We start from the raw sequence: 14089 nt of genomic DNA, 5'->3' as shown, positions 1-14089 counted from the left end.
CGTCTCGTTGTAGAATGCTAGAACGTGACGTGGGATGGTACGAGGCAGTGGCAACCAACGAACACGGTCAAGCAAGACAACGAGTGCGATTGGAGTTAGCCGAGTACCCACAGTTCATACGTCGACCTGAAGAGAGCGTGGTGCTGGTCCGTAAAACGGCTCGCATTGAAGCGCGTGTCACGGGACAGCCCTACCCAGAGATCAAGTGGTACAAGGACTGGCAGCCTATCGCGCCTTCCAGTAGAATCAAGGTAACATATATTCATGGTGTGAATCGTTATAGAAAATCCTCTTAGGGGCTATTACAGAGGAGGATTTTTTAATGAGGTTTTAATTTAATGAAACTCTTAATTTATGTTTAATAAATAAATTTAGGCTGTTTAATGATTAAATCTAAGTGAGAATTATGTTATCTATAAAGAGTAATAAGAGTACCTATAAGACATTATCGGAAACGAGAATTGTCACATTATAGTATATATATATATCACTTGACTAATGATAGGTTACCATTACTTATATTAATACAAAAATATTGCCTAGGTCGATCGATTTGCTAAAATTATTTATTAGCAAATTAATTTGAAATAAATATGTGGTCGATTTTCTAAAAGCTTATTTCACATTACCGGATGAAAATTTTGGACGAGAATATAAGTTATATATGAGGCATATTAAAGGTTAAAGGCGAAAATCCAAACTTCGTAATGTAAAATAGTTTGCTCTTAAAACTTAACGATCGTGTGGCTTCGGCCTTTAAAACTACCAAAATTTTCCAATTATTACCAAGAACAAGACCTGGTTGTTTGGACTAAAGTCCTTTGCCTTTCCCATTAGCGATAAATTAATATCATTGTTAACGATCGTGCTATTAAAAATTACCTGTGTGTACGTCATAGACTTTTTTGACGTGAAAACTTGTTCTGTGATGTGAAGGGAAAGTAAAAAGAGACATTCATATAAATTCATAAGATTTAACGTGGAACAAATGAGAGTGTATTTGATAAATTTCTGAATTAAAAAAACCATGGTCATTAGTTTAAATCAATTATAAAATTTATCAATTTTATTTACATATGATTAGTTATGAGAACTTTTTGAAGTGAAAACTAATTTCAAACTTTTTTAATCATTGTAGTTAAATTTAATAATTGTTATTAAACATTAAAATTACATTCGCCTCACTTACATTATCTTGAAATCAAAACTTGAAGGATTCACTTCTACTACGAGTGCATTGCTATTAAAAGAATTCAATTAAAGAAAAACATGTGTGCAAAATATAAAAAAATGTTTTCTTTTAAAATATTTAGTAGTGAATTGTGACCAGTTTTTTTGTGTAATATAGACAAAAGTTTAAAAAGGGTTTGAATTATTCCGTTGTTAGATGCACTTTAAAGAGCCAGACACCGTGGTGCTGGTGATACATGACGTGATCCTGAAGGATGAAGGCCTGTACTCGGTGTCAGCTCGTAACCCAGCCGGAGCCGTCAGCTCCTCGGCCATGCTGCACGTCGAGGAGTGCGAGCACGAGTACTCTTCCAGGTCAATATTACCAATAACTTTATATATTAAATTGTGTTTTTAAGATATTAATGCTTTATTTACTTCTTTCTTTCTAGTATATATGTATAAAGAGATTTAAATATATGTATATAGAAATCTTTCTATATCAAAAATATGAACTACTTTTAGAAGACTTCAAATATTTTGTATTTCTTGTAGAAAACGTTTCATATATAACCATATACTTCCGGTTCGAAAAACGTCATAAAACGATCAAAAATATTATCATCGCTCATTCCTGCCTTCGCAATACTAGTAGTACTTAGTATTTTCTAAAGAAATCTAAATTTATATTAATTTTTAAAACAATAGAAAAATGTTTACAAATTGTTAATTTTGGATTTTTGTCAAGTTTTGAAGTGTTTTTGATAATTTTAGAGTTCGTGAGCACCCACCCCGTATAAAGCCAAGCTCGAAGCCATTTGGAGACTTCTATGACATCGGAGATGAACTGGGCAGAGGCGTTCAAGGAGTTGTTTATCACGCGGCTGAAAGATTGTCTGGTATATTTATTTTGAACTTTATGAATGTGAAACTAAGTAACTCTAATATTGTATATACCTTGTAAATACTATATAATATTTGTGAAATTTGTCTTAAAAAACGGACATATTTTTTTTGTTAATTGTAATTTGTAACTTTTTCTAAAAAATATAATTCAGTGAAAATTTAGTATTTTCATTTTCATTATATGAAAATATGTCTGTTGTGTAGATCACAATACTTATTAGAATATGATATGAACTGAAAAAAAATTTGAAAGTGTGTACTTCTGAGTTTACTTCTAGATATTCTAAACAAAAAACGTAAAATAAACTATTCCAGGTCGCAACTACGCGGCGAAGATAATGCACGGTCACTCGGATCTGAAGCCCTTCATGAAGAACGAGCTGGAAATCATGAATTTGCTGAACGACCGACATCTTGTGCGTTTGCACGATGCGTACGAACACGATCACACGCTCGCGCTCGTCATGGAGCTCGCTTCGGGGGGAGAGCTTGTTAGGTAAATATTATTAAGGTCATTCCTTATTTAGTTAATTAAGTTTATATATTACATCTTTATTTATCACGTACTAAACATAAACTAACATAGATATTTAGGGCCACAATGATAGTAAAGCCACCAATGTAACATTAAGAAAATACGGTAAAGTTTTTGCTGTACACATGTGAAAAATATTGTAGTCGATTTATAATTTAAATAATGCTGGTTAACCAGTCTCTATAACTAACAATATTTACGTAATAAACCCATGTTAAAGTATGAATTTAATGGCAGGGCAAAATAAAAATTGATATAATATTTTTTTTAAATACAGATTTAAGAAAATAAGTTTGACACGTTCAAGGCTTTGGTGATTAACCTTGTGGTATATTTCAGAGATCGTCTCCTGCGCAGCCAAGGGTACACGGAGCGTGACATCGCGGGATACGTCCGACAATTGCTACGTGGATTGAAACATATGCACGATAATAGCATTGCTCATCTCGGACTTACGGTAAGAGTACTTAGTTAAATTATTCAGTCTCTTTCTGTCAAATTGTGTATACGCTGTGAGGAAAAGAGATAGATAGTTTACTGGAAAGACTATTGTTAGATTGATTTATGTTGTATGAATAAGGCTGTAACTTAATTTTTTTAATTTTTAATATTATTCTGTATGTATGTCATTTTTTGCTTTAAATTATATCTTAAGGCAAGTCGCCCGACAGATAATAATTAATTATTTATATTTAGTGTTATGTGATATTTTTAATTTTTAAATAATATTTTAGTTACTTATTGCAAGAACTTATTTAATATAAAAAAAGATGAGTAAATAACGAAAATAGCCAAATCCAATTATTCTAAATTGGTTAATTTTTCCGTACAGATCGGAGAACTCCTCCTCTCCCACGTAGGTTCCGATGAACTAAAGATCTGTGATTTCGGACTGTCCCGTCGCATTCACTTGAACCAACACGCCGCTTTGAACTACGGAATGCCGGAATTCGTGGCCCCAGAGGTCGCTAAGGGAGAGGGCGTGGCCTTCGGAGCCGACATGTGGAGTGTCGGAATCATCACCTATATTCTCCTGAGTGGGAGATCGCCATTCAGAGGACTTAACGATAGAGAGACACTCACAAGAGTAAGAGAAGGACAGTGGGAATGGTGAGTTCTACAAAACCATAATAAACAGCAGATTCTAAATTAATATTATAGAGAGAAAAGATTTGTACGTTGTAACGTATAACTTCAAAACTACTAGACTCATTTCCGAAATTCTTCACTATTAGAAGGATTTTTTTTAATCAGGTGAATATGCGCTTACGCAGGCCCGCATGGTAGTCGAGCTTGAAGCGGGGCTGTGGGGCTGGGTCTACACTCAAAGCCCCCAGGGGGTAGCGAGACCTTACCCACTAAATAGTGATTCCCAACTATCATCTTCGGCTTAGGCGTGACTCTCCTTTTTATGGTTTGATGCCTTAGAAGTCCATCCATCCAATTTGCATGTCTGAGATTCCGCTATGCCCACCGTGTACGGTTTAAGAACTCGCTCGATACCACCCAACTCTATCGAAAGGAGAGAAGAAATTTAAAGTGAAATAAACTTGCACTCCTTAGTCTTTTGTTAATATAACTTTTACACATTTAAAGAAGACACTTTTTTTAACGGATTGAAGCAATGTATTGTATTATCCGGGGAAATACATATAGATAATACAACTTTCTCTAGAGCTGTGATTCTTTTTGACATTCAACACCTTTTGTCTTCAGTCACCGTGACTACGCACGCTGTAAAGCACGCGAAACGTCGGAAAAATTTAAATTTATGAAAAATAATTATAAGTTTATAATAATACAAAGCTTCATTCCGGTAAAAAAGTGTTTTCTTGCACTCCTTGCTTGCTACGTGGCTCTTCCATATATAAAGCTGTTATCCCTGAGTAACAAACACAGCCTGTATTTTTTTATATCAAAAAATCCATTTAAGTGACCATCTTTGGTTTATTTTGGAATATTTCTATTTATTTAGAAAACAAACCACTCTTAGCTGTAAAATCGCCTTTTATGGCATCTTTTTAAAATTACTTGTTTTTTCATAATAATTAGGCTCGACGAAGAATGGTGGTCACGCTTCAGCCTGGAGTCCCGGGACTTCATCTCCAAGCTGTTAGTAATGGACTGGCGTAACAGGCTCGACGTGGATTCTGCGCTTGCACACCCTTGGCTCTCGTTCGCCGATAAGATTTACAAGGACGAGTATATTATCACCACTGACCGGCTGAGGAGCTATTACAACTCGTACAGGTTTGTTCTCTCAGTTAAAAGTTAAAATCTTTATGGTTTTAGTTAAGCCAAATGTTCATCAATAATTGTTTTATTTAACATGGGCAAACGGGCAGGAGGCTCACCTGATCTTAAGTGGTAACGCCGCTCAGGGACACTCCTAGATCCAGAGGGCTCGTGAGTGCCTCTAAGAATTGGTACGCTCTTTTCTGAAAGGACCCTAAGTCAAATTAGTCTGGAAACACTTTAGTGGGCAGCTGATTCCACATAGTGGTGGTGTGTGGCAAAAACTGCCTTAAAAACGCTTAGTTGTGGAACGATGGACGTCGAGGTGATACGGAAGGTATTTTGTATTTTGCCTTGACGTCCGATAATGAAACTCAGTTGCGGGTATTAGACCGAACAACTCTTCTGAACACTCCCCATGGTAAATGCGGTAGAATCGGACTGATGCAGAGAGACCCAACATCTCTACGCAACTCCAGGGGATCAACCCGCACGGAAAGTCATTGGTCGTCGACGATTCGCTCCGTATCACACGGGGGAATTTCTTATTCTGCCTCGACGTCCGATAGAGTTGTATGTCTTAAATACGATACGTAAGTGTAAGCTATCCAGCTATCTATAGTTCAGGAGAAAATTCACTCTCGAGAGGTCGTCCTATAAAATTCATAACCTTAAAAAACCAACATGTTTCTAGTCCATGTTATTTGTTTAAAAGGCCGGCAACGCACTAGCGAGCCCTCTGTCATTAAGAGTGTCCATGGGTGAGCCTCCTGAGTCGTTCCCTGTTCTATAAAAAAACAGTAGTAGTAGAAGTTCTGCAACCTTATTCAAAACGTACGATAAACCTAAACTAGCTGTTGAATTAATCATTTTCAAGTAAAATATAACAAAACTTATTAATATTTGCAGAGACTGGATGAGCAACGCGTCATGCCGTACTTGGTTCCGTCGTAGGCCACTAGAGGGCGCATTTGACCATCCCTCTAGAATGGTTTATCCACCGGGAGAACTGTACACCCCCGAGGGAACCCCGGATCGTGACAGGTCCTCCCGGGAGAGGAAATCGTCGCCTTGGGACCTGAAATTCAAGCAGTGGGACCACCCCGATTGGGAGGTGTCAGCAACGTCTGAGAGCCAGTAAGTCATTTTGATGCTTACTTAGGTTAACATTTTTGTTACAACAAACATTCTGTTTATTAGCGCTTCACGCTTTACAGTCACGAGCCTGGCTTCAATTAGAAAATGAATATGTATTTGAAGATAAATTGAACGAGTTTTTCTTGGCTGTACCAGCGACAAGCTGCTTCTTTATAATTCATCCCTTTATTTCAAATTTCTTGTTTTTAGAATATTTCAATTTTTTCATTCAAACCAAATTTAAAAAAACAAATTTATACGACTCCTTTACTTCTTCGATTTTATTTTTTTTAGGCCTTTGAGGATAGTCGGCAGGAAACTTGTTCCTCTCCAAAGTGTTAATTATCGAATTAATTTATTACAGCTACCAAAATGGTCCAGACACGTACTTACTGCAACTCCGAGACACGCAGTTCCCAGTTCGACTCCGGGAATACATGAAGGTGGCTTGTCATCGCTCGCCAGCGTACAACCTTAGCGTACACGACTCATATGACCCACGGGTTAGTTATACTTTCGAACATAACAACTAAAATTATAAACTGGTATCAAAATGTTCAGTAAACTATTATGGATAACTGCATTATTGCCACTTTTATTATTAAATGTAATGATTAAAAAATATTTCGTTGCAATAAAGATCTTCCTTTATGTCCAATTCTCGGTTTGGATAAAACCAAAGAGATTTTTCGTATTCTTGCTATTTATTAACTTTTATAATTATTTGTGTTTGTGTGAATAACTTGCTTATTAATATTTCTAGACACCCATTATCCGTGAAAGACGTCGCTTTACGGACGTGATGGACGAAGAAATTGACGACGAAAGAAAAGAAAGAATCAACCAATATGGCTCTGAAAGCTACACAATCCGTAGACTACGGCACGAGCTAGGAACACGTCTGGACAGCTACGCGGAAGCTCAAGCTTTCATGGAATCTAAGAAAGATGGACATCTGCCCTTCTTCAGAGAAAAACCTCAGATCCTCCCCGTCCGGGAGGGAGAGCCCGCCCAATTGTCTTGCTACGCAGTAGGTGACCCCAAACCAGTCATCCAATGGTTCAAAAATGACATGGTCATAGCCGAAGGTCAGCGCATCAAGATCATCGAAGACGACCAAGGGCGGTCCACCCTCAAGTTCGACCCGGCCATGCATCACGACATCGGCTTCTACAAAGTCGTAGCGAGGAATAAAGTAGGACAAACTGTGGCCAGGACCAGAATTGTTGAAGCCACCACTCCCAACGCTCCTGATAGCCCCGCGGCCGCTGAATTATCTGATACAGAAGTACTTCTCAGGTGGAAGCAACCGAAGTACGACGGGAACTCCCCCGTCGTCTGTTACAGCCTTCAGTTCAAAGAAGGCGATAGTGTCGAGTGGAAAACGGTGGCGGAAAACATCGACCACGAATTCTTTGTCATCAGAGACCTGGTGCCGCAAATGAGTTATCAATTCAGGCTATCTTCCCGCAACAGAATTGGATGGAGCGAGAAGGGAATCCCAACCAACTTGGTGAAAACTTTGGAAGCTGGAGCTCCCAAAATTCAGGTCACGAAAGCGATGAAACACTTGCAGCAGATGACTGAATCCGGGCAGGAGATAGTTTTAGACGAAGACAGGCCGAAATTGGACTACGCGACTGAGGAAAAATCTCCCGAATGGGGAACGACCGACCAGTTCACCGAACGATACAGCTTTGTGTCTGAACTTTGGCGAGGGAAGTTTTCTATCGTTGTCAAGGGTATAGACAAGACGACGGACAGCGTGGTGGTCGCGAAGATTCTTGAATGTCGGCCGGAAACGGAAGTCCAGGTTCAGAGGGAGTTCGAATGTTTGAGGCGACTGAGACACGAGAGGATATCGAACTTATTCGCCGCTTATCAGACTCCGGGATCTCCCGTCGCGGCTTTAGTGCTGGAGAAGCTTCAAGGAGCGGACATTTTGACGTACTTATCGAGTAGACACGAATATTCCGAGCAGGTAGTGGCGACCGTCATCACACAGGTCCTCGATGGCCTGCAATACCTGCACTGGCGGGGATATTGCCACCTCGACCTTCAGCCTGACAATGTGGTGCTGGCTTCTGTACGATCGGTGCAGGTTAAACTGGTGGACTTCGGCTCCGCTCATAAGGTCACCAAGCTTGGGACAATTGTGCCGCAAGTTGGAGAATTAGATTATAAAGGTGAGATTTTAATATTTTACTATAGGTATGAAAACGTTCACTGCAAAGACTTTTTTTTTTGTTGTTGAGCCTTATTTCAGAAACAAATGCAAGGTTGGGTTATATTTTTTATCGTATGGGTACCATTTATAACGTTACTACAATGAAGGAACAAAAAAAATGAGTTACCATAAACAAAAATAAGTTGTTTAATGATAACACCAATTGGTAATATTAATATTTTAGATATCTAAAGGATTGATTTCCGTTATAAAAATAATTATTTTGGAGTGGAAAGAATAGTTGATAATTCTACTTATTACCAACAATAGGTATAGAAACCTAGAGACAGTTTTTAAAAAAAGAATAAGATTATTAAGTTCGGTCGCGGTTATTGGGATGTTCAGACAAATGAAACTCTTTGTTAGAAGTGACAACTGATTTTAATTGTTTAAAACAAGGGCTTATATCATACAATTAGGGGTAGTCGTGTTGCGATGACGGACTAACAAACAACTGTAACTTATTTATGATTTCATAAAACTAAGTGACACATCTATTACCTACAAAGGATATAAGCGATGTCGATTGTACATTATTGGAAATTAGAATGTTACTAGCTGCCCCCGCGAACTTTGTTTCTCCTTAATGTGGTTTTAGTTAGCCTTAATACCGTGACACGAAAGAATAATTTCACTGTATTATCGTCACTATAATTTGAATTTGATTTACACTTCGGTCTAAGTAATACGTGGTTGGCTATGCTAACACCAAAAATTCAAAAAGTAGAAATAATTGAATTTCACTGTATTTCGTTTACTACAAAATAAATTTAATTTATTCTTTTGCCTCAATAACATGTGATTATCATGATATTGAATTTTTGCTTATATGACACGTTTGTCGGTTTACTATAGCAGTGCCATCTATTGATTACTTAATTAATCCAGTCGAAAAGTTAGAATCTTTTGGAGTTAACAGATAATTGTGACTGTCAATTAATTATAGACAAATAATTTGCAATAAAATAAAATTGCTACTATAATTAAAGATCTAATCTATCCTATCTCTTAAGTTGGACCAGACTGCTCACGGTGTGCCAATTTAATTTAAAATCGGTTAAGTAGTTTAGGAGTCCATCGCGGACAAACATCGTAACAGGAGATTTATATATATTAAGATATTACAATGTCTGCTTAGCTCTTTCTCTATCTTCCTTTAAAGTTCTTCTGTACAAACAGTACCTGTCCACATCGTATCCCTAACGTACTAACTACTCACTGACGTGGGACTGATCTTAAATTATCGTGATTCATGTGCACTTTTTATTTTTTAGGAACTATATGTAATATGTATTATGCACTTCTTCCCTACCTTATCTAATGAAAAAAATCAATCTCACAGTGGTTGCCTGGAAGAGATCGCTCGAAAGCGATAAGGCCGCCAGTTGCCTTCTTTTCATTTAATTATTTTCAATTTTTATATTGTAATGCAACGAAGTGTTAATAAATAAATATAAATTTGAATGAAAAAGTAAGCTCATTTATTACGAACAAAACTGACGTTTTACAATTTATTGTCTTCAAGTTTAAGATGATTGTTAACATGCGCTTCTAATTATTACCTTATATGTATGTATATGTAACTTAACTAACGTTAGGTTAATTAAAACATTATTGACGTTTCAAATATTATTATATAACAATAATCAAAGTAAAACGAATGTAACAAATGATTTGTTTAAATTCCTTTCTAGGCTGAACTCGATTTATTGCCGGATAAAAGGCTTAATATTTTAAAAAGTTAAGAGGCATCTATCGGTTAGGGAATCAATATTACAGACGTCCGCTTCTAAAAAGTATTTACTTAATATTAATATATTAAATAAATACGTGTATTTCAGTTACATTTATAATATAAATCACAATTTAAATTATAAATAAATTTAATGTGAGGCCTTCAGAAATTATAATACTTTTTTGTTTATTTATTACCTATATTTACTAGATTTACTGCTATAACACTCTTACAGCTCCTGAAGTAATAAACGACGAAGCAGCGTATCCCCAAACGGACATATGGTCTGTGGGTGTACTAGCATACATTTTACTTTCGGGCGTGTCTCCCTTCCGCGGATCAGACGACGCAGAGACGAAACAGAACATCTCCTTCGTAAGATATCGCTTCGAACATCTATACAAGGAAATTACACAGGTATAGGTTTGAAAAAAAAACGTTTACCTTTAGAGTCACAATAACAATGGACGTTATTAAATTTAACCAGAAATTAAAGTTATAATAAAAATATAAATAAGCTCTGAAATTAGAAAACATATCAATAATTTTCGATGATAATTTACTGGATATTATTTTTGAAAGTGGTTACGATAAATAGTTTTTTGGAACTTAAAAATAATGTTACTGGATTAATCGAAGTTTTTTTTTAATTACAGGAAGCCACCCGTTTCCTGATGTTCATATTCAAGAAAACTCCTCTCAAACGTCCGACGGCAGAAGAGTGCTACGAACATCGCTGGCTCCACAATACTGACTTCATGCTTAGGAAGAGGGAAAGAGCCGTCTTCCTAGGAAATCGGCTTAAGGTTAGTCTAAAAAAATTAAAGACTTTGTCAGGTTAAATTATTTTTATTTAATTTAATAGATTATCTAAAATAGTTAGAACGCTGAAATCTTAAATTAAGTTTTTTATGAAAGATGTGTAATGAACATGTTACATTTTATTCTGATTGCAGGAATTTTCTGAAGAATACCACAGTCGAAAATCTGCAGAAGCGTCTGAAGCGGACAGCGTAGCGTCGGCTTTTCCCGGTCTGTCACCGCGAATGCTGGCGCGCTCCAACAGCATACAGGATGAACTCATGACTAACTTCACTGCTCCATAAAAATGTTGCCAGTATGAAATAACAAACAACTGTAAGACTTCCTTTTTTACGAACATGTCAGAGAATCTGGCAACACTCATTAACATGCAATTCAGACAATTAAAATTAAACAATCTTTCTAAATACAAATTGGTGGTAAATTTGACTGAAATTTAAAATACTACAACTATTATCACTTTCTTGTTTTAGTTTTAATTAAAATTTACGTTTTTTTTAATGTAAATAAATAAGAAGTTTTTTAAAGCTACATAACATGTCTAGTATAGTCAATTGTCATCTTTGATTTTATTATTTTGACTGTTGTCACTTTGTATTACAAGTGAACACCACTCGCTCTAGTCAAGCTATTGTTACAAAATAATTGTTAAGTTTATTGTATAATTTTATATTTATTTATACAATTGGTTACTTCAGTATTATTGAAGCCAAATAAAATATTACTTCAAATTGTGTTTTTATTTTTACTTAACCATCCTTATTCTAGTCTATCCCTCTCGCTGACTACAATATCCTAAAAGGACATAAAATGTTTCAAATAATAACCTTTCGTAGGTGTTTCTTTTTCATTGTTCCATTCTAGGGTTGTCTGGAATAAATCATTTGTTAGCAATAAGGCCGCCCGTTGCATAATAACTTATTTAACCTGTGATTTTTATATGTATGTTTAAGATAACAAAGTGTTAATAAATAAAATAAGTAAAGTTAAATATCCATTAAAGAATTCTATTAATTTTATTGAATTTTTTACACTAATATGAACTTAAACAGAAAGTACATAACTAAAATAGAAATATATACCAAATTCATAGCACATTAAAATTTTACATTTAAAACAGGTATGTACAAGCACTAGCACATTACACAAGGATATCACGTTGAGTATTCCAGTCCTAATTGTTATTGTTACAACAACTGAGGCAAGCCATGTCTCATCTTTTCCCCTTATTCACTGCAATGTACTCTTGCACTTTACCTTGGAATTCAACTTTGTCTTTTTTGTACATTTCTGCTGCCTCTAAATTGAGAGGATCATCAAAATTAAGAAGATCCTGAAATAAAAAGTATAAATAAATTAAACAATAAAATCTGGTATATCACATAAGCTAGGTATGGACTGCTACTGAAATGGCACCAGCCATATGGCTGAGTAGGTTACAAAAGGGAATAAACCCAATAGGGATTAAAATCATAGAGGCCTTATGGAAGATAGGACTAAGAAATCAAAATGATAGCAGGCACTAACTCATTTCAAGAGGCACAATCAAGGAAAAAGTAGTCGTTGTCTAAAGAGACTTTTAACTCAAATCAGAATACTGATCCTACCGAAAATCAAGAAATATTATACTAACACTAATTGTTACTATTTTTAGGACGAAATATAAGTTTTTTTTTTAATTTAAAACGAAAGATTCGATTGTGGAGGTCCTGAGGTGGGGTATATATTCTGAGTAAAAAAATGTAACAGACCTGTACAATTGTTTTACGTAAAATTTGAAAAGGCTGTCTTGACACTTCTGTCATTAGTAAACTTAATTTAGAAATGGATTTATTACAAAAAGTTATAAATAGAAACTTATTTAGGAATAAGTCGGCTTCAACCATCGAGTAAGGAGATTGGTAAGTCATGTGTTTTTGGGTTAATAATAAATTTATAGTAACAATCACATCCAAATATAAACAACTATTATATATAGTAAATAAAAATGGGATACTAAAATAGTGTATTGAACAATTGAGAACTCTTTGGTGCTTTAAATTTCAAAGTGTGTCTTCCATGAGGCAGAAAAACTTATTTGGTTTGACATTTGAGAGGTTTAATCACCAATTTAATGTGACACTGCCATTCTAAACAGGACCTTAAGACAATTTATCAAGGTGACATTATTATACAAAATTATTTTTCAATCTTGCTATATACATGTATTCAACACCATATTTTAATTTTGGATAAACAGAACATTTATATTGTTTAATTGTTGTTAAGCTATTCACTTACAGTAAATAGTGAATTAAGTCCCCACACCACATCCTTTAATCTCCTTGTAGGTGCCCAGCCATGCTCATCTATAGATGTTTGTCTAAGTAGAGAGAGACATATATCACCATCTACATTAATATTTGGATGCCAGAGACGCGTCAAACATTTTACTTTTGGTGGCTGAAGAAGGATAGAACAAACAATAATTTAATGTTATATATTAAGATAGAAGGTATAATAGGTCAAACAATATAAATCAGTTAAATAGATGCAGATATATTTATTCCCTATATATATTGTTTCTATAAAATAGGCCACACAGATCATAATGACAGATCTCCCAAGATTTTATTTATTCTACTTTAATACTGCGTGAGTGTTAATATAGATTTATATATTTACCGCCATATTATAATCCTCTGTAACAAACACACTAAATTTAAATTTTCCACTTTCCCAGTAACCCTCATCGGGCTCCACTGTTAATATAAATTCATTCAAAACATTAGGGTCCTCGAAGTCCACGGAGCAAGTCGTGGGAAGGTTTTCATTCATCTCCTGAACCTCTTTGATTAGCAATTTATCTCTGATGGAGATTCTTTTGCCTGCTTCACTTGTAACCCCGTTAGTGGCTTCTGGACATTGCTTCTTGATCTTTTTATTAAGTGTAATCATTGTGCCTAAGATTGCCTTTTAATTTTACTAATTTCACAACATTCATTAATATTTTATTTCTTTTTTTCCCATAAACCCAGCAAATATAATGTTAGGATAAATAGAGCTTGAAGTAATTTCTTCCATTCTCCGCGATTTGGATTTTCATTGCAATTCTTTGATTTTAGACTTCTATAAATCACATTTTTTGTGACAACGTTGGCACTTGACAGTTGCCATAAGTTAGAACTTGGAACTGAGATTTATTAATTAAGTAGTAGGTGTATAGGAAATACACGTAAGGCTTACTTAAGTATGAACTCCCTTTTTTTGTTTAGAATTTTTATTTAATTCATTAACTATAAAATTTTCCAAAAATTCCAGCCTGACGAGAAGTATATTATAT

The 14089-nt window shown here is 35.3% G+C and overlaps 2 protein-coding genes across 10 annotated transcripts in view; one reads left to right on the top strand and one right to left on the bottom strand.

The window, feature by feature from the left end:
- The window catches only part of LOC123714043 (obscurin), a 116637-nt gene extending 105060 nt beyond the window's left edge, over positions 1–11577 (top strand). For 3 of the 9 annotated variants that reach the window (XM_045668093.1, XM_045668092.1, XM_045668085.1), the window contains 13 exons: positions 14–251; positions 1388–1545; positions 1945–2069; positions 2392–2572; positions 2951–3068; positions 3444–3721; positions 4664–4861; positions 5756–5983; positions 6348–6486; positions 6747–8169; positions 10181–10362; positions 10602–10751; positions 10902–11566. In XM_045668093.1, the coding sequence (XP_045524049.1) occupies positions 14–251; positions 1388–1545; positions 1945–2069; positions 2392–2572; positions 2951–3068; positions 3444–3721; positions 4664–4861; positions 5756–5983; positions 6348–6486; positions 6747–8169; positions 10181–10362; positions 10602–10751; positions 10902–11051 (3568 nt within the window). In that variant the 3' untranslated portion in view covers positions 11052–11566. Of the gene's footprint in view, positions 1–13; positions 252–1387; positions 1546–1944; positions 2070–2391; positions 2573–2950; positions 3069–3443; positions 3722–4663; positions 4862–5755; positions 5984–6347; positions 6487–6746; positions 8170–10180; positions 10363–10601; positions 10752–10901 lie in introns of all 9 variants that reach the window. The other 6 variants (XM_045668086.1, XM_045668084.1, XM_045668088.1 and 3 more) reach the window with 5 other exon arrangements.
- Positions 11578–11753: 176 nt separating this feature from the next.
- LOC123714046 (NEDD8-conjugating enzyme UBE2F-like) lies at positions 11754–14077 on the bottom strand. The gene is made up of 3 exons (XM_045668104.1): positions 13432–14077; positions 13048–13209; positions 11754–12100 (listed from the first exon to the last, which is right to left on the bottom strand). The coding sequence occupies exons 1-3, from the start codon at positions 13702–13704 to the stop codon at positions 11981–11983; spliced, it is 555 nt and encodes a 184-aa protein (XP_045524060.1). The 5' UTR covers positions 13705–14077; the 3' UTR covers positions 11754–11980.
- Between the last annotated feature and the right edge of the window lie 12 nt (positions 14078–14089).

The sequence above is a fragment of the Pieris brassicae genome, chromosome 9 (assembly GCF_905147105.1).
Source record: "Pieris brassicae chromosome 9, ilPieBrab1.1, whole genome shotgun sequence".
Classification (NCBI taxonomy): domain Eukaryota; kingdom Metazoa; phylum Arthropoda; class Insecta; order Lepidoptera; family Pieridae; genus Pieris; species Pieris brassicae.
The sequence above is the reverse complement of the archived record's forward strand: the minus strand, read 5'-3'. Positions and strand labels throughout refer to the sequence as shown.